The 27,089-nt window shown below is 40.9% G+C and overlaps 1 protein-coding gene and 1 long non-coding RNA gene across 3 annotated transcripts; one reads left to right on the top strand and one right to left on the bottom strand.

Annotated features, from left to right (window-relative positions):
* The first annotated feature begins 421 nt into the window (after nucleotides 1–421).
* Nucleotides 422–2,665, top strand: LOC307220569. Its single transcript, XR_013840930.1, has 2 exons — nucleotides 422–1,653; nucleotides 1,692–2,665. It is a non-coding gene; the product is annotated as an uncharacterized lncRNA (long non-coding RNA).
* A 100-nt stretch (nucleotides 2,666–2,765) lies between these two features.
* On the bottom strand, nucleotides 2,766–27,065 carry TMEM65 (transmembrane protein 65). 2 transcript variants are annotated; one of them, XM_079984501.1, is made up of 8 exons: nucleotides 26,231–27,065; nucleotides 18,804–18,884; nucleotides 9,156–9,200; nucleotides 8,428–8,495; nucleotides 8,060–8,114; nucleotides 5,636–5,678; nucleotides 4,906–5,011; nucleotides 2,766–4,273 (listed from the first exon to the last, which is right to left on the bottom strand). In XM_079984501.1, the coding sequence occupies exons 1-8, from the start codon at nucleotides 26,631–26,633 to the stop codon at nucleotides 4,175–4,177; spliced, it is 900 nt and encodes a 299-aa protein (XP_079840627.1). In that variant the 5' UTR covers nucleotides 26,634–27,065; the 3' UTR covers nucleotides 2,766–4,174. The 2 variants fall into 2 exon arrangements, with proteins under 2 accessions (XP_079840627.1, XP_079840628.1); XM_079984502.1 differs by lacking the exon at nucleotides 18,804–18,884 and having other exon boundaries at nucleotides 26,231–27,061.
* Between the last annotated feature and the right edge of the window lie 24 nt (nucleotides 27,066–27,089).

The raw sequence follows: 27,089 nt of genomic DNA on the forward strand, positions 1-27,089 counted from the left end.
GTGGTTATGCACAAGCCCACTTTCAATTCTGTTTCACCTGCAGAGGTTTTGTCAAGGGCATACTGCTTCATTTCCACTTGGTGTTTGTTCTGTAGCTTCTTATTGAAAGTCTAACTTTTCATACCACAAATCATATATATGGGTTGTCCTACTTTTCTTGCAGGGTAGCAGAAGAGTGCCCTTCCAGACAGCAACAATGTGGTAATTCCAATTTAAGTTCAACACTAATGCAGCATTATTGCATCAGCGACATGTTGCAGAATGCATCCACACACAAGAAACGGGGGGGAGCATCTGATGTACTCGAAGTTTGTAATCTAATTCCACATTCATATTTGAAAATGTTCCCTTGGCATTGATTTCACCATTTCGATTCTATCAGTCACTTACCTTACATGTCCAAGATAATTGATATAGTTCCAGTTTGACAACAATGAACACACACACACGTTTTTATAAGATTTAGTTCATATTTTCTTGTTAAAAACATTGGTCATAGTACAATAGTTTGACATACATATATCAACAAAAATGCACCCAATTTACATGCACAAACCAAAACAAAAATAAAAAAAGTACTAAATGAACTTTTTATTTAAAAAATGCAAGCTGTTGCAGCAGCAGACATTTGGCTAGGTTTTTGTTCTGGTGCTCTCTTCAGGAAATTTAGTTGTTCCAGTCAGCCTGTCAGTTGTTGACTATTGCTTTGATCTTTTGTCACCAAATATCATAATACCCAGTACAGTAAGACAAGTTGGGGGAAAGTCATAAACAAATTTATATTTGTCAGCAAGTTACACAGAGAAAGATGCAGCCAAAACTATTAAACTGCACATTCAGCATTTATCACCTAATATGTGATCCTTTTGAAACCAAGCAGAATCAATTTTAGGGTGACAGCTGAATGAACTCCTATAATAAAACTCTCCAAGCTGTTATTTCCATCTGGGGGGAAAAGGTATCTGGGAATCCATGATTCGGAAAGACAACTGAAGGGGAAGAGGAGTATGTACACCTACAGCTTGCAAGTAGTTTAAAGATTACAGCTTCTCCTTCCAGGTCTCTCTCTCTCCGTCATCACTTTTTATGTTTGTGATTCTTACATGCTGGTCTGCTACCAATAATCTAGTTTGATCCTTAAAGTGATGTTATATTCAGATTATCAGTATATCAGCAGATACATTAAGCTATAAGGTTCTGTAAATTAGTAGAGCAGTTACTTAAGGGATGCTTTATTCAAATCATGGTTGTGAGAGAATATTTGTTTTAAACTGCTAGGGATCAGCAGAAGATAGGGGTCCCTGATTTTGTGACTGATTTAAGTTCTTTCCTCTCTCAGAATGTGCAATAAATTTGGAATAGGAAGAGTATAGACCTCCTCATAGTTTTTATAAAGAAACACATTAAAATTAATTCAAAAATGCATTTAAAAATACTGCTGTGTATCAGTTTGTAGATATGGCATATTCTAGGGTTGCCAAATCGGTTTTTCTTTTTTAACCCAATTAATCCCATGGTTAAGCACAAATGCTCTCAGGGCAGTGAACGAATCTAAAAAAGATGAAAGCATAAAATCAGCTTACAATAGTAGGATACCAAACAGCAGCGAGCTAAAACTATAAACACGTAATTAAAAGCCTAATAGACTGGCCCGTACGGGCAGGGGTACCTTTACCTTTTTACAAGAGAAGAGTTTTTGGCTGGAGTTAAAAAGACAAGAGACAGGCTTCCTGGTGAGGACATTTCAAAAAAGTGAGGAGGCATAACCAAAGAGGCCCTTTGCCCAGTCTCACACCACCTAAGGTAGAGTGTCTTGGAAGACGGTACCGAAATGTACAGGAGGATTCATGCAGAAGTTGGCAGTCCTTCAGATACCTGGGTTTCAGATACCTGGAGAACGAGAGTAGATGACAATGCATTTCCATGCTATGAGAAGCTTCATCTACTGGTTTTGTACAAGTCAAGCTGCTGCTAAAGGCACAAGAGCAAACCGGACCACGGGGTAGCAGACTTTCAGTTGATAGCCCTAGGTGCCAATAGTGTCAAGAGAGAATGCGGCCAAATTCCGATCCCAACTACTACTGAAATGTCTTACCGAATTCAAACCTTACTATGTTTACTCAGAAGAAAGCCCCATTGATTTCAATGCAATGTGCTTCCAGGTACGGTGGCAGCTTGCATGTGACAACTCCCAAGGATTCAGTACAGTGGTACCTCGGGTTAAATAGTTAATTCGTTCTGGAGGTCCGTTCTTAACCTGAAACTCTTCTTAACCTGAAGCACCACTTTAGCTAATGGGGCCTCCCACTGCTGCCACACTGCCAGAGCACAATTTCTGTTCTCATCCTGAAGCAAAGTTTTTAACCCGAGGTACTATTTCTGGGTTGGTGGAGTCTGTAACCTGAAGCGTATGTAACCCGAGGTACCACTGTAATAGGGCTGCAAGTGATGGCATTTTATAGCTAGAAACAAGCTTTGACTTTATAGGATAATGCCTCCATAAAAACTATTTTAAAAAAGCAGCAACTAAGACTTCAAAACAAAGTGTCATTAAAAGCTTCCTACAGCCATGTATTCATTCCTACTTATGCTGGTTGTATATTTAGAAGTTGGATGTTCAGTGCAAGTTATCATCCATTATTCAGAACATGGCAAAGATTAATATTCTCTATTCCAACAAGTAAAAGGTACATAGGAAATTGCACACTAAGTATGACAAGAGAACCAGTGAGGCAAAACGGAAAGAAACCTTTATGCCCTTCTAATTAATGAAAAGTGATCAAGTTTATTTATTTAAGTTACATTTTGCACACATGATCCACACATCCAGACCAAGTCTAGACATTTAAAAGGCATTCCAAGACACATCTAAAGTAACATTCTGCCCCAGTTAGTATTCAAAGAAACAAGGACAGTGAAAATTACTTTCAAATTCCTGAAACAAGAGACTTCCAGAAGTGGCACACTGAAGTGTGTTTCTCACTGAAGGCAACATAATTTAAAGAGCTACAACCTTTCAAGGCTTCATCTTACTTTGCACTAATTCTAAACATATCTGAACTCCACTTTTCCCCTATTCAAAGTGCACTATGCACTGCTTTTTCTCAGCCTGCACACACCAAGTGCACAAAGTGCTCTACAAATACACATGATTCAGCAAACAATAGACCCTTATTTTGTTGGGGGTTCCCCAGACGCCTAGAATTGATGAATGAAATTCAGATAGGTTAAAGGTTTTCTTTCATTCTTTCGGAGAGGCATGGAAGGAGGGCAGCATACACACACCAACTGAAATGAAAACCAATTTTCAAAAATATTGTTGCTACACTCACACAAACAACTGGCCTCCTGGTGCTGATGAGCAGTATCATTAATTGTTGTTTTGCACATTTTTCCAGCTCCAACTATTGAGCAAACCCCCATTTCCTAACTGTAGCCTGTGTTCCATGTAAGTTACTAAGATTCCAATTTTCAGGACTCTCCTGATCTCAGATGCCAATTTGGCAAGATTAAGGATGCATTCCAAGCAGTGTCTATGGAGTTTTGAGAGAGGAGCAGCACCTGAAACTGCAACTGACCTTTAAGTGTTTCACTCTAATTGCCTCATTATTCAGCAAGTATCTACACCCTATTTCAAATTTTGCATTATTCAAACAAGTCTTGCTATTCAGTCATACAGTGTGCAACTGGTGACCCAAGATGAATAAAAGTAAGACATGATTCCTCCTAAAGCCATCTGTCACCTAGCTTCACTGAAAGGCCAGAATGGAGAGAACGATGGGCATCAAAGGGAACTTGTGCCATGCGTTTGCAAACGCTAAGTAAATATGCAAACTCCAACCCCATACAGTACATTGATGGCAAGCACTGAAAGTAATAATCCTTATAAAAGATAGAGGCAAAAGGGGGGGGGGAATGGTAAACGCCAACTGCCGGTGTAAGTGAAACACACACACACACACACATCAACAATTTACATTTTAAAAAGGAAAAACCCTTATAAAAAGATGTACTAGAACAAAGCCACAATAAGTTAGTGTTTCCATAAAATGGCATGCTGTTTTGTTCCCCATTCTATACATTGTTACTGTCTGCTAAATGCTAAGTATTTTGACAGCATAGTTGTATAATTGAGGTACATTAGTTTATACAGATCTTAAGCATTGTAAAAAGGTTAATTTTTTTCTTCCAGTTTTTTTTCTTCTTCATCTCCCAAGAAGAACAATGGAAACATTCCTAAAAGGCAGCCAATGGTCACTCCAATAGCCTTACCCTATAAAACACAAAGAAAAATGGGTCACTCACAATTTAGTTATGAAGGTTACCAGATTTCAGGTCCAACAACAGGAACAGGAAGTAACGAGCAATGAACCTCATTTCTATTATCCTTCTCATTCCCAAATATTTGCTGCAGAATTTACATTCTGAGAACCTCTATGTGCATTTTTAAAAGAGTTTATTCCCACAATAATAGGGAGTGGGGTAACATGCACATTGTATCTCCACAAGTTCAAGTGTTCAGGAATAATCTGAATACTGGAGTTGCTGCTTTTCATAGTCTCACAACCATCTAGTCATATTTCCCTTACAGCTGCCTTGTACTTGCCAAAACTACTTGTTGCCAGAGTGGCAAAAAGTATAAAAGGATTTAACAGAAACACATAAATGCAGAAATGGGAAGCTATCACTTGTATCTATAGTGTGCCTACTATGGTCATTATATCTGCAGAACAAGCCACATGTTAAATGCCCCTAAGATCTCAAAATTCTGAGAGCACTTAGCTTTTTCCAGCTGACTTGAATTCTGATCCAAGGTGCTACTGCACTACACAGTGTCTGCTGTTAGTTTAACCTCTCACTAACCAAAACTGTATGTATAAAAACACAGACACAACATAGACTCACCACGTGTGCACTGAGGCGTGTTTGCCACATGTCAGCTTGTTTGGGCGTTAGATCAGGAATGGAGAGGCCCAACCTGGAGGCCATAGCTTCAATATAACCTGCAAGTCTTGGAGAAAAAAAACCCAAAAAATATTTTGAGCACAATAATATGAAATATAGCAGTTACAGGATACTCGGTTTCTGTTGGTTATGGAAATGCAGCGAGCAATTCTGTCTCCTGAACATATGCCAAACCAGCACTTTGGTAAGCCGTTAGAGCTTAAGAGGGACGATTTCAATACTAATACATAAAACAGTTGTGGCCCTGTGTCAAGGGGGAGTTGGTTCAATTGTTTATAGGGTGTGAAATAGTTTTAAGGACTGATTTGAAACTTGGCAGTATAGGTGAGGTAAGCCTATGGGTGATCCATGCGAGATTTGGGGTAGAAAGAATAGACTTTTAAAGAGGCACTCTGGCATGTAACAAGTGCTGTGCCCTTTTGTTGGGATGGTTTTTCCGGAAAGCTTTCTTGTTTCTACTGCAACTTCGGCGGGGGGGATGGTTGGTTGTGAACTGACAAATCTGAGACTTAGTTCCACTATGTCACTGCCAGTCATTCAGCTCCAAGGTAGTGGAGACTACACTAAACAGCCCCAGAGCAATTGTTGGTAAAGTAAATATTGGCATTTGGTTAACCACTGTATGAACAAGATACTGGATCACAGCCTATAAAATATAATTAAGACTTACCCCAATCCAGCTAAGTCCGAGACAAGATTTCCCAAGGCAGCAGCTAGATATTAAAGAATCACAAGCATTGTAATGCATCTACTAAGAAAAGAACAATACACTACACAAATGCCAACTGTTTTATTTCATTTAATGATTCAGAATCCAGAATTATACCTAATATTATTTGCTTGCTTGAAACCCTTTATAATGCACCTTTCTATAAAATATTCAAGGATCTTACAATCAAATATATATCGGTACAGAATACAAACAATAATCTTTAAGAACCAGTAGGAGCAGAACAGCTTGAGAATGGTAACCTACACAATTAAAACAGGAATTTTCCAACAATGAGGGTACCAGAAGAGGAACGAGATTGTCAGGTAACACAGAGAGGAAGGTAAATCTGGTATTTTGGTTTCAGGGCATTTAAGGATTTAAAGGTCAAAAGCAGCACCTTGAATTGAACTTGGAAAGAAAATGGTAACCAAGAAAGCTGGTACAAGAGCAGGGTAATACAGGAGTGGGGAATTTCTAAGCTATGAACCTAACTGGATAAGCCAGGCCTCCCCATTCCCAGGCCATTTTAGCCAAGTCATGTCACGGTGTACTGCCCTGCACCTCTGGGGTGATAAAGTGAGGGATGAGCCAAAAGGTGGTTGTCCTTTACAATACATTCTGAAGCATATCATTTGGCTGATTATGGAGGCTTCAAAGCAGTGCAGGCTGGCTCTCTACAAGCACAGAGAATCAATTGATCAGTGTGACTTTGAATAGAAAGTGCTTTCTGCAGAACGAAAAAAATGTTTCTCCGATGCTCTTATAAGCTTCTCCAGGCATCACACTCTAAAAAGAGTAAGAATCTAGGATGCAATTGTATGTTTGACCACTTTGAGATTTTTTTGGGTGAGTGGGGGGTTCTACATCCATGTGTACATGAGCACTGGCAATCTACAGGGGAAGGAATAGACTGAAAGGTGCAGCAAGCAACACATTTACAGTACTCAGGGGGATGTGAAAACATACTTTCTCACATACACACAACAGCAATAGCTCAGTGACAGAGCATCTGCCTTGTACTCAGAAGGTCACAGTTTCAATCCCCAGCATCTCCAGAGAAAGACTCCCTTTCTGAAACTCTAGAGTGCTGCTGCTGTCAGTCAGTGAAGATAATGCTGAGCTGGATCTGACTCAGTATAAAGCAGCTTCCTACGTTCCTAGTTTCAACGCTTCTGCAAAACCAACTTCTATTTCTATAAGCATGTTAATCTTGCTAAGAAAGCTGCTGGCATTATTGAATTTAAAAACTATCACAAATATTTGCCTCCAGGTTCAGAATTAGCCAGTCAATCCTTTTGGATGAAAAAGTTCTAAAATTTAAAAGGAGCCTATTCAATAATACTTCACACTTGTGACTTTAATATGGCTGCCACTCTTTCATCTTAAACAGAGACACTTTGTTTCAAGTGTCATGGAGAAACCAATTTTCTTTTGTTGCTCTCTTGGAACAGTTTGGAAGCGCAAATAAAAGAATATTTTGCAAAGTGAGAACTTATTTATTTATAGACCTTAGATACCAATAAACACTCAAAGTGGCTTTAAACTAATAATAATGGTAATGATGATGGTTGTGGTGTCAGTTAAAACTATTTAAGAAGAGAAAACTAGGAATGCAAGAGGCAAATGTGAGATCTGTTTCCTGCGTGGATTCAACCTCTTGAGCTGTTTAAGCATGTAGGAAATGCTTAACTCAGGGGTCAGCAAAGTTTTTCAGTGGTGGGCCGGTCCACTGTCCCTCAGACCTTGTGGGGGGCCGGACTATATTTGGGGGGGGGGTGAACAAATTCCTATGTAAAAACACCAGGCAGGCCCCACAAATAACCCAGAGGTGCATTTTAAATAAAAGGACACATTCTACTCATGTAAAAACACGCTGATTCCTGGACCATCCGCAGGCTGGATTTAGAAGGCGATTGGGCCGAATCCGGCCCCAGGCCTTAGTTTGCCTACCCATGGCTTAACTCTTTTGTCCCCAAATCTTTTCCAGCCCCAATCACCTTCCCAAACAGCTTTTTCACCCATAAGGACCCCTAACCATCCCAGGTGAAAATGGAGCTCAGGGAATGTGATTTAGAAGTACAAACAGGAGGAGAGGAGTTAAGCAGCCTCTCCCCGGCTGCCTTTCCTTGTGGTTATGCACAGCCTGCTTAGGATTTTAAAATCATGGCAGAAAGAGTCATGGAACATTAATGTGCAGTTTCTGCATAAGAACTGGGTTTCTGTAAGATTATCTGGTAACCAAATTTCCATCTGGCACTATAAAGTTCAATCATCAATCAGCAGTTTTTAAAAAATTACCTAGTGTGCACAGACATATTCATAGATTAATAGACAGCTATAGCAAAATTGCCATGGACAGTCAGTGAAGCATAGATTACTTACCTGCCATAGTAGAAATTCCAAGGACAATTCCTATGGACAGTTCTATTTGTGTGCCCTAAAAATAAAGAGAATATAAACTTTCATTAAAATCTACACATTCATTAACAAAGGCAAGGTTACATAAGTTGTTTATTTACCAAATTAAGACATTAGGAATAGCAGGCTCTCTGCCACCCATTTCTCCTGGAAACTTTAAAAGACAACATGCATAAGATTACATCTATTATAGCAATACAGTATGCTAAAACATTGCTGAAAATAATGTCTTTCTGAAGCTAGTGTTACATATGTTATCATATCAAGGTAACTGGATATCAAATATAACCCAGCACAAAACAAGCTTGAGACCAAGGAGCAACATGACTTACCGCAGCAATCATAATTGCATTATCAAAAAATCCAAACCCTACAAAAGGTATTGCATTGTGGAAGAACACTAGAAGAAAGAGACACATGTGTGAGGAGTGCTTTCAAATGCTTGCAAATTCATACATGCAGACTACTGTTCAATTCTCCATTTTCTACAATTTGAAAAAACTCCCATATGAACTGTGATGTTTGAGATCACAGAAAAGGGATATGGAAGCCTCTTTCCATGTATAACTCACCACACAGCAACTACCAGCACATTGTACACAGTGCACTACAAAAATCGATGCAGCTGCTATAGGCCCAGTTAATCTGGAGTTGTCATCCCTCCCCCCCCCCAACAAAAATTGTCATATATGGGAAGGGTTGTGTTGGGTAGGGAAATCTGATAATAAACATTAATCAACAATTTGCAAAGATCTGGGTGAAACATCTTCATCCTCTCTGTCATATTTCGTTTCTGTCCCTTCTAACCACACTCTCCTCTCATCACAGCTAAAGGTAAAACTTACTAGTAAAAATTATTTTTTTAAAGATAGTCAGATTTATGATGTTACTCATAATTTGGGGAAGCAAGATTTAGAATTCTATAATGTTCTGACTCAAGCAGCCCAATGTACTCTCATGTATTCAACTGTATGCCTTGCATTGGCCTCGAGAGAAATGTTCCAAGTATTAGAGAGGCTTTCTCCACAGTTAAGCTTCTAAAAAAATAGACATAATTTACCATGTTTCAGCTGTCCAGTGGATGGTGGCGCAACTTCCAACTTCTCTAGATAAGTAGAAAAATGTGATTAAAGAAAAGCATTATAACCACACATATTTGAACATCTGTTCTCTTTGAACAGCATAGTGTGAAATCCTCATTTCATAGAAAATTTAGCTTTCTTCATATATGGTGCGTTCGCAAGCTACTGCGCAGAAAACTGCAGCTCGGTAGCTCACTGCAGTCTTCTGTGAGTTTCAGATCCATGCTCTCCTTTGATTAAACAAAAGCATGCTAACAGAACTATACACTTATGCACGCTAATGAAGCACCATTTCACAAAATAATTGACTGTATATTCATTTGCTTGATCATCTGAAACACTGAATAATATTGGCTAAAATACTCAAATTACATTGTCACTAGTGCAGGGGTGCCCAACTGCTGACTAATTGAATTCTCCCTGCTTGTATGTACCGTAACTGATCTTGAAAAATCCAACCTTTAGTCTGAGCATATGATAGGGTACATGATTATGCTGTTGCCCCTTTATTAAAATCCCACAATTTAGGAATATGGAAGGATATTAGGCAACATACAGAGACCTTTTAGACTTTTCAAAAGAAGAAATAAAACTTTAAAAACATGACACATTGGAGAGGCTGTGACAGACTGGTTGCAGTATCATCAAATAAATGATTTGTTTAGACAGGATAAATGGAGGGGTTTTATGACCCAAAGCTCACAATTTGAAAGAGATCACTGAGAGTAGGGAAAAATGATTTCCAAAATGTACAAGTCACTATTAGAATGGGAAACAAAAGATGCATTGGTAAAATCAGCTATAATTCACTGAGCAAAAGATATAGGTCATAATATAAAGATGAGTGCATGGGAGAAACTATGGAAAAAAGATTTAAATTTTAACATATTGAGGGAGAATTTTATGGAAATGATTTACAGGTGGTACCTGACACTGAGTAAACTAGCTAAGATGCATAAATCTGAATCAGATATGTGTTGGAAATGTAAAGAAAAAGAAGGTACTTTTTATCATATGTGGTAGACATGCAAAACGGTTAAGACTTACTGGGAGATGAAATATAATAAACTGAAAAAAATGTTGAAAAAGACATTTGTTAAAATCCCAGAAGCTTTTCTTTTAGGTATAATAGATGTAAGTATATTTAAATATTGGGGGGAAATAGAATATGTAGCAGAAAATAATAATAATAAAATGAACCATGAAAGGGAGAAGGTAAAATGAAAATAATTGTGTGTTTTACATCTGGATTGTTGTTATTGTTTCAATTGTAAAAATGGAAATGATAAATACCTTTTAAATAAATATCACAATTTAAGTTACCCCATGGCCTTTAACTCTCAAGCACCCTACCATAAACAAGGAGTGGCTAAAATGTATACTTTCATAGAGACCACTTACTACCCTTAAGTGCTCTTGATAAATTCAGTTATCAGAAGATTTGAACACTACCCAATACCACAAAAAGATGTTAGATTGCTTACAAGAAAAAATCTCCAACACTGGTTAGTGGTATAAACCCAATTTCCTGCCACAAGAAGAACGTTACACTAACATTTACAGATTTTTAAGCAACACTCTGCAACTCAAAATACATTGGATTAAAGTGATAGGAGACTGAGGGGGTCATTTAAATGATATCCTACTGCTGGGGTGTTAGTAAACAAAACAATATTAAGCCTTCAGTAAGGAAGAAAATTGCAGCCTAAACAAAACACAAAGCATCTACTGGTAATCCAAAAGCAGGAATTGGGTTAACAGTTCTTATAGCAGCAACAGTTAGTGTTTTGCAAAAAATTATGAAAACAACCACATGATTAATGGTACAAGTAGGTTAAATCACATTGTGTGCATAGCTGTACAGAGCACATTCAGTGTAGTGTAGTTAATAAAGTGTGTTGATGTTTATTGGGGGGACATTTACCAGAAGCCATGGGACCAGTCACTGTGTCTCAGCCTAAAGTAGCAGGGTTGCTGTGAGGACCCCTTGAGCCTCTGAGCTCCATGGAGGAAGGGAGGGATGCAACTGTTTTATAGTCCAAAAGAATAAACTATGAAGGGGTGTATGCCTTATTTTATAAACAAAGACACTGGAAAGACAACTGGCTCTAAGCAAGTGTATCCTACATATACAGACTGAAGGATCATCTTACCTGAAGTTAGTTTCTGTGCCTCAGATCCATCAGTTCAGAACACAGAATATACAGTACGTAGTTTTTCTCCACCTGCCTGTCAAGGCAAAGCCAGCAAATCACTTGCCAAGATACTATCAGGACAGTGAGAGATTTAATTACCCCATACTGAACAAAATATATCCCTGTGTCTGTCAAAAAGGAGCTTTATTCAAGAGCCCATAAAAGCAAATGGCACTATGTGGTAGAAGACATCTGGACTGGTGGATAAGATGCACAGAAACCAGATCAAGTTAATTTTAACTTTATTTAAGCAACTGAAATATTACAAATACAGCATGAGAACTACTTAAAGGTTTGCCCAATGGGAAAGTCTCATTTCTAGGTTTCACTATAGCAGTTAACATAAACAGTCCATATCGAGTAAACATCTATTGATTCTCAAACACATGCTTTTCCCCACTGATATTTTTAGAAAGAAACATCTTCCTCTTTTCTTAGTATTAAGTTTCATACAAATGTATCGATTTAACTCCTTACCAGGTACCATTTTTTCCTGCCAAAAGTAACCCCCAAACTGCAGGCACACTATAATAAAACTTTTTCTAGCATGCCTACAAAGACATGTAAGTTAGTCATATATACCGTATTTTTCATCCCATAGGACGCTCCGTCCCATAGGACGCATCTAGTTTTTTGGGGGGAAATAAAGGGGGGGAATTCCCTTTATTCCCCCCCCCGAAACCAGGTCTGGGAACAGCGGTATGGCGGCGCTGCGCCTCCCAGCTGTCCCCCGAGCTTGTGGGGCTGGCCGATGTCTGCCCGGTGCACGGGGCGCTCTGCTTAAGGGCACCCTGCGTGCCGGGCGGCAGGCTGCTATCCGCAGCGTGGGGAGCTGCGGATGTCTGCCTGGCGTGAGGGGCGCTCTGCTTAAGGGCGCCCCTCGCGCCGGGCGGCAAGCTGCTATCCGCAGCATGGGGAGCCCCACGGGAACTCCCGCAGGGCTCCCGACGCTGCGGATGTCTGCCCGGCGCAAGGGGCGCTCTGCTTCATAGCGCCCCTCGCGCCGGGCAACAGGCTGCTATCTGCAGCCTAGGGAGCCCTGCGGGAACTCCCGCGGGCTCCCCAGGCTTGCTGATAGCTTCCTGAAGCCTGGAGAGTGAGAGGGGTCGGTGCGCACCGACCCCTCTCGCTCTCCAAGCTTCAGCGAAAGCCTGTATTCGCCCCATAGGACGCACACAGATTTCCCCTTCATTTTTGGAGGGGGGAAAGTGCGTCCTATAGGGCGAAAAATACGGTACTTGCTTTGTTTTCAAGATGTTGCTGACTATCCATGTACTATTATTTCATATTACTTTATGGACACTGCTTAGATTTTTTTTTAATTAGGCAGTTCATAGTTGTTTACTCAATAAAAAGAAAATAAATAATGGCCGCATGAGGGAAAATATCTTTTCATGAAATTAATTCCTCAAGAATGGTAACTATATAGTCTAGCAATGTCATCCTTTTGGTATCCGCTAAGATGTACACAGCATCACATAGTACAATGGTTTTCAAATTGTTTTAAGGGGATGGTTACCTACACACTTACCAGAGGATCTTCAATAAGAAGATTGGTAACAGCAGACAAGCTTCCCTAATAACAACTTGCCCAATACCAATGACTTTTCCTAGAATTCCTTTTTGCTACAGGACAGTTGGCTATGTTGGGAGCATGCTCAATTTATTCAGGGCATAGACTTGCACCCTAGAACATGGTAAGTAAAAGGCATAGTGGGGTTTACCAAACATTCACTGAATGATTTGCAGTAAAATCAGAAAGTTTCTAATTGCTAACCCTACAATAGCAACAGGGTTCTTCCTTTCTAAATTAAAATTAGGCTGTTAGGAACCCTGATGGTCTGTAGAAACTCAAAAGCAGTTCATCCCAGTATATAACTCATAGGGCAGAGTAGGCAATTACCTCTGTCTCTGGTGCCCCATTTTGTACTATGAATCCTGCCCAATAGAAACTGCTCATTGGCCTCACCTCCCCAGGGGCCAGACAGGAGCGGATTGGCTCTGAAGAGCCAGGCTGCTCCCACTTCTCTCCATGCCAACACAACCACACTGTATCACATATCAGCAGTGCAAAGATGCTGTAACCCTAATTTTCTTCACCCCTGCTTCCCCAACAAAAGGTCCCAGTAATTCACTCACACTGATCTTGCAGTGATAAATCTAGATAGATTTCATTTTTCTCAAAGCTCAATAATTTTGACAACCCACAGTGACAGAAGGAGTATGCAGAATAATTTGGTAATCACAGGATGAAATTCTTGCACTTGCAGTTCTGAAAACTTCTGCAAGTGTTCACCATAAAAGCTTAGAGATGCCTTTGTTTCAGATAGGCACATGACAGTACTAAGAGGTATAACATGTCAAGTTGAAAACGGGGGAGAAATGGCTTAATCAAGAAGAAGAAAAACTATCAGACCATTTATGGCACAGAATACCAGTCAAGACTGTTGAACAGCTGCTTTTCAGCCTGTCAAATCAAATCATATTTAGTGTCAATTCAAATCATATTTTGTTCCATTTTGGAAGAAACTGCTCTATTTTCCTAAAGGAAGAAAAAGCTTTGAAAAAAGGCTTAAGATTCACTTGAAATCTGTGAGCAAAGGATAGCTCCTGGTCTACATACACACACTTGGGAGGCCTATAAAACAGAATTTGGATCCTTTGATGTCTACCTCTACCAACTGTTAGCATTGTATCTTCTTAGTGTTCTACCATCACACCAATATGAAAGGCCACATATCCCATTCATGCGAGAACTGTACATCAGAATCTGAAAGACTGCTTCCCCTTTCATCTTTTAAACTGGAGAAAAAGATAGCAACCTGTCCCCATCATCTTACCTAAGGATGTTGAATGTTCAGGTGGGAAATAAACTGATCTGAACAGTTCAAAAAGGAGCTCTCGGAATTTCTGCTGGGCTTTTACCAGGTTATAAACAGACTACAATAGGTTGCTCTGGTACTGCAAAAACCAGTTGTTTCTTTTCCAATGAAATTTTGTGAGCATTTTGTAGTGCATTATGAATTTACCAAGTTCATAACAGTTTTATCTAACTTAAAATTGAGATCACAAAGTCAGGTTATACTTCATCTACACCAATAACCAAGCTAGCTTGCCAGTTTAAAAATTATTTCTAAGTATTTTTATACGACCCTTTTAATCATATTCCCAGGGTGATTTACAAAAATAATAAATAAGATATAAATTCAAACAGAAAGCTAAAAGACGCAAAATCATAAAAGTGGCATAAAACAGTCAGCAGGATCAGGAAAGTTTTAGGAAAGGTCATTAAAAGGACAATAAGCATTCTGCAATTGGGGTGCCACAATTGGGGTGCTCCCTCTTTGACTGCCACTCACTTCACCTCAGATGGTACATGCATTCCACTCAAGATTTTTATGTACAGTCCTTTAATAACCCTGGTCCTTAAACTGCTATTTGTTCTCCTCAATCACAGTCAATGTTTCCACTGCATGATTAAACTGGTACAGACTGGACTGTTTTTGACACTAGATTACTAACAATAATCTGGTGCATAGGATCATAGAATTGTAGCTACAAATACAGTTCTTCTCTACTAATGAGAAGCCAATAACCAGTGTTGGTTCTTTCATTTCAGAGTTCAAAACTATCCTTTCAAGAATCGTATTTAGTCTGAACTTAAAAAACCAGACTTAATTGGAAATATTCTAAGAGTGCTATTCACAATATGAAACTGGAAATACTTGTCTGAACTTAAAACGGGGGCGGGGATGGGAGGGCAGTGTCAGATTAAGCAACACATTGATTTACAAACAACTAAAAAACTGATGAAAGTATAAATGAACCTGATTAAAAGAAAAGCCATGTCTGCCAACATAATTGATAGACTTAGATGCCAAGAGTATACAACTTGCATAGCAGGATCCTACAGAGATTACAACATATTTGTCAAGCATCTCAGCAGTATTTAGACAGCTAAAAGCCCACACACAAGAGATAGCTCTGTATTAAAACTAAGGTCTGACAAAACAAATCAGATACAACAGATATTTGCTCTGAACGTCTGTTAAATTATTCAAATATCACAGCAAATAATTTCTCTGGATCTAGTGTTGCTCTCCGTCCTCCCTGGCACACTGGAGAATGCAATGTATACAGATAGGATCAAAAGAGTTACTAGCAATAGCCCAGTTAGAACTAGCAAAGCATTGACACTTTCACTCCCATTTTACCTTAAAAAGTTGGTGGAATAGAGTCTAAAACTTAGCTGTGCTTGAGCAAGTTATGGAATGCAACAGAGATGTAAGAGGAATTAAAACCAAATGTTATCCTGGTTCCCCTTAACCCAACAAAGGGTTCTTCCATCCCTCCAGTCTCACACCATCTGCTATGGTCCAATGCTTTACTAAAGCATTTGTGGCTGCTTGTTTGATTTCCAAATCCTACATATAAAGGGGTATGTGCTTATATCACATGCATATCTCTTGTTGCACAGATCCACTTCAAATCATGGTTTCACAGTTTTACTCTGCTCTTGTAACGAAGTTTGATTTTGTAGTGTTATGCTACTATGCTATAGAATGTATTGTTCCTTATTGTTTTCCTTTATGGAAAACAATAGTTATTTTTTAAAAAGTCAAATGTCAAGAAGAGAATTAAATACAAAGTTTAACTTGACAAACAAAATAATTAGAACACAATCCTTAGGACACACATCTGCTAAAATTGTGTATTTTCTCAGAGATTCACCAAACAATATTGCCTATCTTTTTCCCTTGTCTCTTTCAATTCTTTTTCTATTCCTTCTTTTCTCTCATTTTTTTCTATTCCTTTTTCTCTATCCCTCCCTCCCTCTTTTTCCTCATTTTTCTCTTTTTTGCCTCTAGATTAATGTTTCAGTCTAGACAAAAAAAAATGTAATAATAGTCTTTGTATTTGTCTATATAAACCCTAATAAAAATTTATGTATGAAACAATACTGCCTACATTAATGATTTTGAAACTAAGACCATCTTTCCAATTCTAGACGTCACTTATTCAGTCTGCACATAGGTGGTAGTAGAAGTAGTACTGTAGAAGTATTTATAAGACATGAAAATTTTTGACCATTTTACCCCCTAAAAATAGGGAAATGAATCACATGCTCCTCATGACTCATATACCATGACAAGGAGACATGCTTTTTAAAAAAATGACATTTAGCCACTGTTCAGAAGTAAAATACTGAACTATGGCTGAGTCTTGGCCTTGCACATTCCTCGTCCTGTGTATGTGGCAATTATGGCTTGGATTTTTGCATAGCCATAGCTTGCTGGTTTGGATCCAATAGCAAACGATGAAGTACCTAACTAAGCAGAACAAGTATGAGAATGAGGAAGTCAGAGATTTATTCAAAGCACCATGATTAAACTACACTGCGCTAATTCTTTATAGCACAACCACACTTGGAATATGGCTTAAAATTCTAATAGCTGTATATCCAAGATACTCCCTCATCCTCATAACAGAAAGGCTTTTCTCCTTCAAGCATAATATTAGAATTTGAGCTATCCAAAGAAATTAGTTGGCAGAAGGTTTGGGACAGTTAAAAGTACTTTTCATACAATTCATCACTAAACTATGGAACGCACTGCCACAAGATGTGTTTATAGGTATAAGGTAAAAGACTTCAAAACCTCTCACCATGAATTTGTCTTTCATGGCTATGAGTCATGATGGCTAAATGGAATCTCTGAATTCAGAGACAGAATGAGTGAGTTCAAGGAACAAGCCATAGAATAGCTGCTCTCTGATTGAGATAACTACCGTATTTTTCCTTCTATAACACGCAGATTTTTTCTCCTAAAAAGGAAGGGGAAATGTCTGTGCGTGTTATTGAGCGAATGTGTGGTCCCTGGAGCCAAATGGTGCGAGGGGAGGCAAAAAAAAGCAGTCAAAAATCAAATTGCGCGTCTCCTAGAAGGGAAACCTGAAAAGAGGAAGCGGCTGCTTTCCTGCATTCTGCCTCAGGGTCTTACTGCCCACCCACCTCTGTTTCCTTGCTGTGTTTGCTCAAACGGAACAAAGAGCAGGGAAAGCCCCTCCCCTCCAGGCAAGCAGAGGGGAAAGCAGAGTGAAAACATGCAGGAGGGAGGGAGGGAGGGAGGGAGGGAGGGAGGGAGGGAGGGAGGGAGGGAGAGAGAGAGAGAGAGAGAGAGAGAGAGAGAGAGAGAGAGAGAGCTGGCTGGCTTGGGTGGGTAGGTGAGGGAAAACTTTTGCCTTCCTTTCCTCCCCCCCCCCTTATACCCCTCTCCTGCATTCTTAGCCAGTTGCTTCTCTGCACACCCCTCTCCTGCTCCTTGTCCCTTCTGTGTTTTTCCTTCCCTCCCCACTTAAAATGTGGTTAAAAAGCATGGATCCACATGGATCCTCAGGATCTTTGCATTGGGTCAGCCCAAATTCACCATCAGATCACATAGCATGTCCATGGCTACAGCCTGCCCCCCAAAAATCACGCACCCACTGTTGCCTGGGGCTGCAATGGTGCAAAAACGTGGTTAAAAAGCATGGATCTACATGGATCCTCAGGATCTTTGCATTCAGTCACCCCAAACTCACCATCAGATCACATAGCATGTCCATGGTTACAGCCTGCCCCCCCAAAATCACGCACCCACTGTTGCCTGGGGTTGCAATGGTGCAAAAACGTGGTTAAAAAGCATGGATCTACATGGATCCTCAGGATCTTTGCATTGGGTCAGCCCAAATTCACCATCAGATCACATAGCATGTCCATGGCTACAGCCTGCCCCCCAAAAACCACGCACCCACTGTTGCCTGGGGCTGCAATGGTGCAAAAACGTGGCTACAAAGCATGGATCCACAGGGATTCTCAGGATTTTTGCATTGGGTCACCCCAAATTCACCATCAGATCACATGTCTGTGGCCACAGCATGAAGCACAAAAATGATACATCCACTGTTTCATTCAGAATGTTTTTTCCCTTGTATTCCTCCTCTAAAAACGATGTGCGTGTTATGGTCAGGTGCGTGTTATAGAGCGAAAAATACGGTAATTGGCCACTATGAGAAATAGAACACAGAATCTATATTTGGTTTGATTCAGCAGGACTCTATTTATGTTCACCCAACTATGGTGTGTTATGCCACAACAATCATTTTGTGACTGACCCCCACAATGCTCTCTCAAAAATAGAAATATGTCCAATGGTCCCCCCAAAAATGGCAACCCCTGAAACTCATTATAGTCATATGTTAATGCAAATGGAAACAACCATGGCCATTTCTGTTAAACATTCCAGGTTACACAAAACAAACAGAATAGCATGTTTATGTAAGTAGATTTAATGAAACAGCAGCATCTATTTTGCATCATATCAAAACCATGTTTCACCTAGCACCTATTTAGACCATGCACGTTTATGTAGCAAGTAGAGAAGTTTACTGTACCCCAAGTACTAGTTGGTTCGGGTGGTACCATTTGCTTCAATGGCATCTCAAGTGGTACCAGTGGTTTAGGAAATCTGGAAGCTAAAGTTTTTCAAACGTAAGAAATAAAGTTACATTTCAATGTTAAAAGCCTTTAATATTCATGAATCCGTGTTTTCAGAACTTACTCCAACTACAAACTGTGCAGCATAATCCTATGTATGCTTGCTCAGAAGCAAGTCTAATATTTTTCTGCTATGCCACTGGTATATTTAATGGTCGAGATCTAATTTTAGTCATACTTGCCCACTGAAAACAATGGACTTAAAGCCCACTGATTTCAGTGCATCTACTCCAAGTGTAACCCAATGTGCAAGGTGAAACATTCAGTTTAATTGGGCACCAACAACATTCTGTCCAGTTTATTCTGGTTTTCTTTTTTTGTTGCTCCGCAGCAGATTCAACACATGCCTATATTGTGGTATAATCTGATCCAGCATTATGTGGTGTGCTTTATACTACTTATAAGAGTATTTGCACACACACACGGAACACCACCGGGGTGGGAGAACAGCTTGTGGTGTATAACATTTGGAGCAAGGAAACAATTAGGCACACCAACCTGTTGCTTTGAATTTCAAACCATCAAGGTCTATCACATACACTTGTGTGAAGTGGATAGGTTTACCTTATTCCTGAAGAAATTGAAGTAATATGGCATATTTTCCTCTTTCCCAATCTTGCACATAAAAAATAAACTCTGCTAGGTTTACATAGACTTGTCAAATCCTTATGAGATTATTTATAAATTTGGGCAAGTGCAACCAGAAAAAAATAATTTGAGTCAGGATAAATCAAGAAAATATGACAGATGTATCGATAGCTGAACTACTGCTTCTCATATTGGTACAGATGCTTGCAGAACTACTCTTGCAAGACCACAGCTATGTGCTTGCCTTCTTACTGCTCCTTTGAGGGAAGAATTGTCTATTTTCCTCCATGCACATCAATTAACTGCTCCTGCCCAAATCTACAAGTTACTTGGCCAGCATCTTTAAATTTTATTCATTAGATACTTGGGTTTCAGACAACCTAGAGGTCATTTTTACCACAGGTGAGCAAAACAGCTGCTATTTATAAACCTATTTTTAGCATTTCTTTGCCCCTTTCCTCCTTTCTACTCACAATCATTTGCACAGCAAGTTGTGCATGACTGATACAACAGGAAAATAAACAAACTACCAGAGATGGAAAGGGTCTAAGGCCATCACAGATAATGACTGGCTACCAAGGGAGGTAAATTCTTGGTAGCTCTATACTTTGAAGATCTATGCATGGGATACTCAGGGATTCTGGTTTTCCAGAATATTTTAAATGGGAATATTTACTGGAAATTAGGGTGTTGTAGCAGACTATTTTCTGATACCCTAGGGAGTGATCTAATTTAGCATCCTTAGTATTTTGAAAAACAAAGCTAAAACTTTGAAACTGTCACACTAGCCTAATATTTCTTTGCATCTGACATCCATTCATTGTTTCTAATGAATTTATGAAATATAATATTTTCCATAGAAAAATAAAGCATTGGAAATGTTTCACCTTGCATCATTGTGGAGTCTGTGCAGTGTGTTGAATTTTATGAATTTGAATAAAGAGTGTGAACAATAGTCTCTCAAATTAAATATTAAAAGTCATAGTATCAGGTATATAGTGGCATTGTATTTAGCATTTAAGCACCTCCTGTTAATCCTGCATGACTGATCTCACAATAAAAAGGCAACTTCTGTAACTCTTTAATAACAAATAATTATACATGGTCTTGAAAGAGAAACTATTGCCAAAACAGAAGACAATACACTATTACTAAAAACAGGTTTGTTAGTTCTGTGATCCAATCTAGTTCTGAGTCATTGTCATCATGTCATTCCCAAAAATAGCACAACTTTATGAAAGCTGTGTAACTGTTCCAATTTTTCATGCCAGAACAAGTGTTACTTAAGTCATCTGAGCTAATCTAAATTAGAAATCTTTAGTTCATGTGACCTTTTAACCAATGCTGTTTCGCTACCCTTTAGTCATTTTGAGATAAAATTAATGTTTGTATAAACAGTTGTATAGCTTTACAGATGCTGGCTAGCAGTAATTAAAAATTCTACTTTGATCTCACCATGCAAATATGGTCAGAGAGATATGAATGCAGCACTAAATAAGAGCAAAGAACATTTAGCTCATAAGAACCATCTACCAGAGAGTCACAGCAACTTTTTAAAGGGAAAGACAACTCCTAAGGTAAATGCATGTTGATACCTTCCAGCGCCACTCCCTGAAGTTAGATGGGCTACTATGATGTCACAGAAGACGGCAGCAGTACAGTGGTACCTCGTGTTACGGAGAGGATCCGTTCCGGAGGCCCGTCCGTAACATGAAATGCCTGGAACTTGAAGTGCTGCATCTGCACAGGCGCACAGTACGATCTGGCGCTTCTGCACATGCGTGAGCGGCGAAACCAGGAAGTAACCCATTCCGGTACTTCCAGGTTGCCATGGGATGTAACGTGAAAAGACGCAACATGAAGCGGAAGCAACACAAGGTATGACTGTATTAGAAACTCAAATATAAGCTAATTACCAAATGGCAGCTTAAACCTAGGTTACAGTCGCCACAATGGAATATCTAGGTGGCCCTTTTTGCAAAATAATAATATCAATATCACTTTATATGTAAAATAAAAATCTCAGTGGTTTACAACACATTAAAACAGCAAATAAAACAATGCAGAATAAAACAAATTCAAGCTTCAAGGAAAATATTTCAGATCCTTCTCTGACACTTAATTTATATACCTGCCCCATAGCAGAACTACTCTAGGAAGTCAACGTGTTTACTAGTTAGAGTGTCAGACAAGAACCTGGGAGATAAGGGTTTGAATCCCCAGTCAGTCATGAAGCTCACTGGGTGTCCTTGGGCCAGTCACAACGTCTCAACCTAACTTTCTGGGGGGTGAACAGTATACCCTTTGGTGAAAAAGGTGGGATATAAATGCAATAAACAAGCTCTTCTGCTTACTTGTTTAAGAAAGCTGGAGGGGCCAGCCAGATGGAGATGTCAGTTGCCAACCTGGCATCCAGAGATCTCCACATGGTCACAATAGGGTCTGTGCCAGTCACAAAACGCACCTGGGGAAATTCTAACACTAGTGCAGGTACTGCTGTCAGTACTTTGGCTTCACTTAATTCAACTGAATGAATTGCCACATCCTCGGGACTGTGTGCCCTCAGACCTCATGTGGGTAAGCTAATTGGCACAACAAAACTGCTATCTCAGAGGCCTCATTTCCACTATAATTTAAGCTCCTAAGACTCTTGACATTTAGTACCTTCTCCTTACATACCAACATAAATGAGATAGGTCACCATTTCTCTTACATGCACTGTCCCTACCAGTGGATGCAGGAGAGGGGATTAGTGGAGACTACAAATACTGGCTGACTTGTAATTCAAGCCAACATTTATGGATCCCAAACAAATGAAGACTGAGAATTCTAAGCATGTCCCCTTGAAACACAACAGAGATTCTGAGGTGCAGAACTAATGCTGAATATGACAAATAGGTGCTTCCTTTAGAAGAAAACGACACTGGGACTATCAACAGGATCCAGCAAGAAAAGCCTGAGGAAGGCCCCAGAGGGGGGGGGGGAGGAAGTTAAAAGCTACTGTCAAGAGAAAAAGCACTGTACACAGACAATTAGCAGGTTAAAAGGTAAAGGTAAAGGGACCCCTGACCGTTAGGTCCAGTCGTGACCGACTCTGGGGTTGCGGCGCTCATCTCGCTTTATTGGCTGAGGGAGCCAGCGTACAGCTTCCGGGTCATGACTAAGCCGCTTCTGGCGAACCAGAGCAGCGCACAGAAACACTGTTTACCTTCCCGCTGGAGCGGTACCTATTTATCTACTTGCACTTTGATGTGCTTTTGAACTGCTAGGTTGGCAGGAGCAGGGACCGAGCAACAGGAGCTCACCCTGTTGCGGGGATTCGAACCGCCGACCTTCTGATCGGCAAGTCCTAGGCTCTGTAGTTTAACCCACAGCACCACCCGCGTCCCTTAATTACAGCTCTGCAAAACAAAGGCTGGAGTGAGGTGGTGTAGGCATCACATAAGCCTGCATTGCAACACCCAAATCAGAATTATTTTTATTTTTTGGAAGATTTAAGCAGGAAAGAATTTTGAAATTAGAATTTTGAAAAATATAGGAAAATTCTGATTGTTTCAGAACTGAAGTTACAAATATAGGAAGTAACTATTTGAGAGTTATAAGACTCAATATTAAAGCTTTGATTTATATTTTTATATATAAGCTTAAGATTAAACATATATCGGGAGGCTAAACAATACCAATGCAACAGATTGTGAGTACCTAGCTATGGGCCATCCAAGTGTCCTTTTCAAGGGCATATTTACCAAAGTCATGGCCCAGAGTCAAATGCAAGCTAGTTTCTAAATGTGTATTGTAACCTCAAACCTTACCCAAGAAAGCTTGCTGTTAGTAACCTATAACGCTTGAAGAACTTTAAATTTAGCATTTGCTCATTTTTCTACTTTAAAGGTTGCAATTCTCCAGTCACTTCAGCCTTTCATCTAGGAGACTATCAGCTGGGAACCTGCTATATAACTGAAAAATAGGTGAAAAATCAATGTGAAAGATAACCTTACATGATCTTTAAAGCCATTTCAACCCGATGCTGTCACATGCATGCACTTTGGAACTCATAACAGCTGCTCTTATTCACTATGGAAAAAGCTGAATGGACATTATTCACACTATGATACAAGCCTTTTATATTAAGCAATGTTCCAAAACAAGCTAATTGATGTACCAGCTCAATGTGACAGAATACATGCTGGAATATTCATGATTTCAAAGAAAACATGCCATCCAATATGCTGGAGGTATAAGATGCTACCATAACACAATACTACAGTAAAGGTAAAGAACACACCACAGTTACATTTGAACCATGATTTATTTTTTATGTAAACCTGCCCAGTAAATTGCAGGACATCTTCAACTTCTACTATTCTGTGGCTCTTCAGTTTGGCCAAACAAATCCTGTTTAACCCTCGTTCCACTTCCATCACCTTCTATTGCCTTTCAGTGTTGAATTATAGATTGTAAGCCCCCTAGATAAGAAGCTGTCCTCTACGGAGATGTGAAGTCCTGTGAAAAAAGCTAGGAAATTTAAATTTAAAAATAAACAAGGAAAAATCCAGCTTTTCCCATGGTTTCACATCTCAACCTCTGTACTGCATACATTGATGATGCTATATAGACAAATAAAACACCGTATTTTTCCATGTATAAGACTAGGTTTTCCCCCTAAAAAATAATGTCAAAAATTAGGGGGCATCTTATACTCTGGGCCATCTCCCCCCATTTTCTTAAATCTGAGTCCCCAAAAATAGGGGGCGTCCTATACATGGGGGCATCTTATAGACAGAAAAATACGGTATTATGCTAGATAAGCAAATAAAATACTCTTAACATATACTGTGGTGCAGGCTGAATTTGAGAAGTACAATATCTTCTCCTTTTAGCAAAATCTCTAGTTTTTCCAAAATCTTAACTAAAAGAAGATGGATCCTCAATCAAGTATATTCTGTTATTCCTATTCCGCTGCTTCTGTTTCTTTTATTAATATACAAAATCAACGGGTTGTTCAATAGCCATACTTTAGTCTCCATACATCAACAATCAAAGCAGTTAGAAAAGTTTTACATTGACAAGATGTGCTGAATCAGTGCAGTTGTCACCTGAAACCCTCACAGAGACTGTCACTAGAAGCAATTAGCACAGAGAAACTAAGGCTAGCAAAAGAGGTATGGTCTCCAAATCTGCAATTTTAGCTCCAAACCATCCCAGTGCTCTTTAGTACCACTTAGGTCAGATATATCTCCAATTTTAGTACTTCCATTTCAGTGTTGTGAAACAAGCAGCCATCTACATGCAGTTTCAGAACTATGGAACAGTTTAGTTGGTCATGTGCCCTCCAATCAAATCAATGTTTGTGCTTTATTCTCTACTGCTGTAGACAGTAGAGTATGCTCTCATTGATTCCCTTTTCATATAAGAGCTTTTTTTTTTAATTGCCCCATTTATAAAATATTCACATCTTAAATTTATCATAATAGTACTCCCAGGTATCCAAGTTACCATGCTCTGTTTCCTGCTTCAGTCTGGACAGTATCAGGCACACACTGCAGGAAAATGGGATAGCAGAATTTGGATTACAGTACATGTATACCCACGGGAACACCAATGTCAAGAATGCACCATGACTATCTTCTTGGCAACAATCCACAAATGGGACTCAAAGTATTGGATGCAACCAATTCAAAACACTGGAATGGAACAGATTAAAGAATCAAAAAATCACTTGCACAACCCTAAATGTGGCAGGAAAGATCATGCATGTGATCACCCAGTATGTAAGAAGTCGCCCCTGTACAACTGCTATCAAGTGTGCAATTTAGCTTTCTGCACACCTTGCCAAATGCTGGAAAAGCAACATTTGTAATGACAAGCTAAAAGCCACACCTGCACACTGCTAGCCATGGGCAAGGAAACCAACATAGGGTGAATACTTTTTCCCCTATATCAGGTTAATGCATGCCTTCAGTGTTTCCATGCCTAGGCCTGGAGGCTCAATCAACCCTCCCTAAACAACATGTTTGTTAACTTGGAAGCTCTGCCTCCTGAAGTCAGATGGGTGGGTCCATGAACTAAAGACAGGCACTTTCCCCATGCAAGTCAGAATTCATTTCAAGCACACAGCCGTAGCCTCAACAGTTTATTTCTAAAGCATCTGAATCCCTGTCCCGTTCCACACAAAAGCAGTACCAGACCCAGGCCTCAAACCTGCTTGGCAGCCACACCCTCCCCCTTAACCCCACAGTTTTACAGTGGCTGGTTATGGTTACACAGCATCCCAGGAAAGCCACTCTGAATGTGCTCGGGGACATTATCCTCGTATCTTGTGCATTCCAGGGCGATATTATCGCACGATGAAGCCGGGTGGAGAACGGCGGCCGCTGCCCAAGTTCACGCCAAGCGCCGGCTGCAATCTTTAAGCAGCGGGCAAGGCTTTACTTGGGAGTTAAGCCTCGCTGAACTCCGGGTAAGCGCGTTATAGATACGGAAGGGGAGAAACGGGGGCAACGAGGTCCTCGGTCGATGCGCCAAGTAGGAAAGTTTCGCTGCTGCTTCTTCTTCTTCTTCCTCCTGGCTCCTCTTCTCTCGCTCTCAATTCCGAATACTTGCCTCGGGCGGGGAAGCGGCGCAAAGAAGCAAAGCCCAGCCGAGCTCGCTCGGCGGAGCGCGAGACCCCCCCCCCGGGATCTACCAGGGTCGTGGGTTCGAATCCCGCGTCGGGCAGAAGGTCCCTTTTGCTTACCTTGCGCGATGGCGATGGACTCGAATCGGTGCAGCTCCCTCAGCAGGCAGCTCCTCTCGGTGGAGTGGAGGCTGTAGATGAAGTCCCGCGCCCCTTGCGCCGTGTTCAGCGCCTCGATGGGCTCCTTCTTCGGGTGCGTGCCCAGAGACCGCGGGGAGCCCGCCGAGGCCGCCGGGGCAGCGGGAGCCACCGTCCTTCCTCGGAAGGTGCTGAGGCAGCGGCGCTGGCCCGGCAGAGGCAGGAGGCAACGGCGGCAGCAGCAGCAGCAGCAGCAGCAGCGGAGGCCCCTCGGCTGCGGAGCCCGGAGGCTGAGGCGGGAAAGCAGCGCGGAGGGCGAGGAGCCGCCGGGCCACCCGGAGCCCAAGCGCAGCGCCAGGCGGCAGCTCAGCCACGTCGACGGCATGCCCGCCCGCCCGCCCGCTCTCTCTCGCTACCGGCGCTGGGGAGGCGAAGGGCGGCGCTGCCCTGGCGAGGGGGAGGCGCTGCTCATGGGAGACGCTTTCTCTCTTTCTCGCGGCCGCTCCCTTCGCTGGCTTGGGAAGGGGTTCGAGTCACGGCGGCGGCGGCAGCTCCCTGCGCCGCCTCGAGGAGGCTCCGGGCATCTTTCCCTCCTCCCAGAGCGGGGCGGGCTTCCACGGCTCGCCTCAGAGACTGGTCAGGCGGCGCTGAGGTAAAAGGGGTCGGGGGGGGGTTGGGCAAAGAAGCGCAGCGCGGCAAAGTAGACTGTGCGCGCGCGTCTGTGCGTGAGGAGAGAATGAGGCAGGGCGGTTCTGCGCAGGCGCCGGTCGGCTCGGTTGAATGGACCGCCTTCTCGTCCTCCCGACTCCGTCCGTCCTGTGGGAAGAGCGAGGAGGCGGCG

The sequence above is a fragment of the Podarcis cretensis genome (assembly GCF_951804945.1).
Source record: "Podarcis cretensis genome assembly, chromosome: 7".
Classification (NCBI taxonomy): domain Eukaryota; kingdom Metazoa; phylum Chordata; class Lepidosauria; order Squamata; family Lacertidae; genus Podarcis; species Podarcis cretensis.

Coding starts and splice junctions, on each gene's coding strand:
- TMEM65 (XM_079984501.1), bottom strand. CDS start 26,633: ATGCCGTCGACGTGGCTGAGCTGCCGCCTGGCGCTGCGCTTGGGCTCC. Junction 18,885..26,230: donor GTCCATCGCCATCGCGCAAG/GTAAGCAAAAGG, acceptor GAAAAACTTTAG/CTTCCAGATTTCCTAAACCA. Junction 4,274..4,905: donor CACGCCTCAGTGCACACGTG/GTGAGTCTATGT, acceptor TGTGTTTTATAG/GGTAAGGCTATTGGAGTGAC.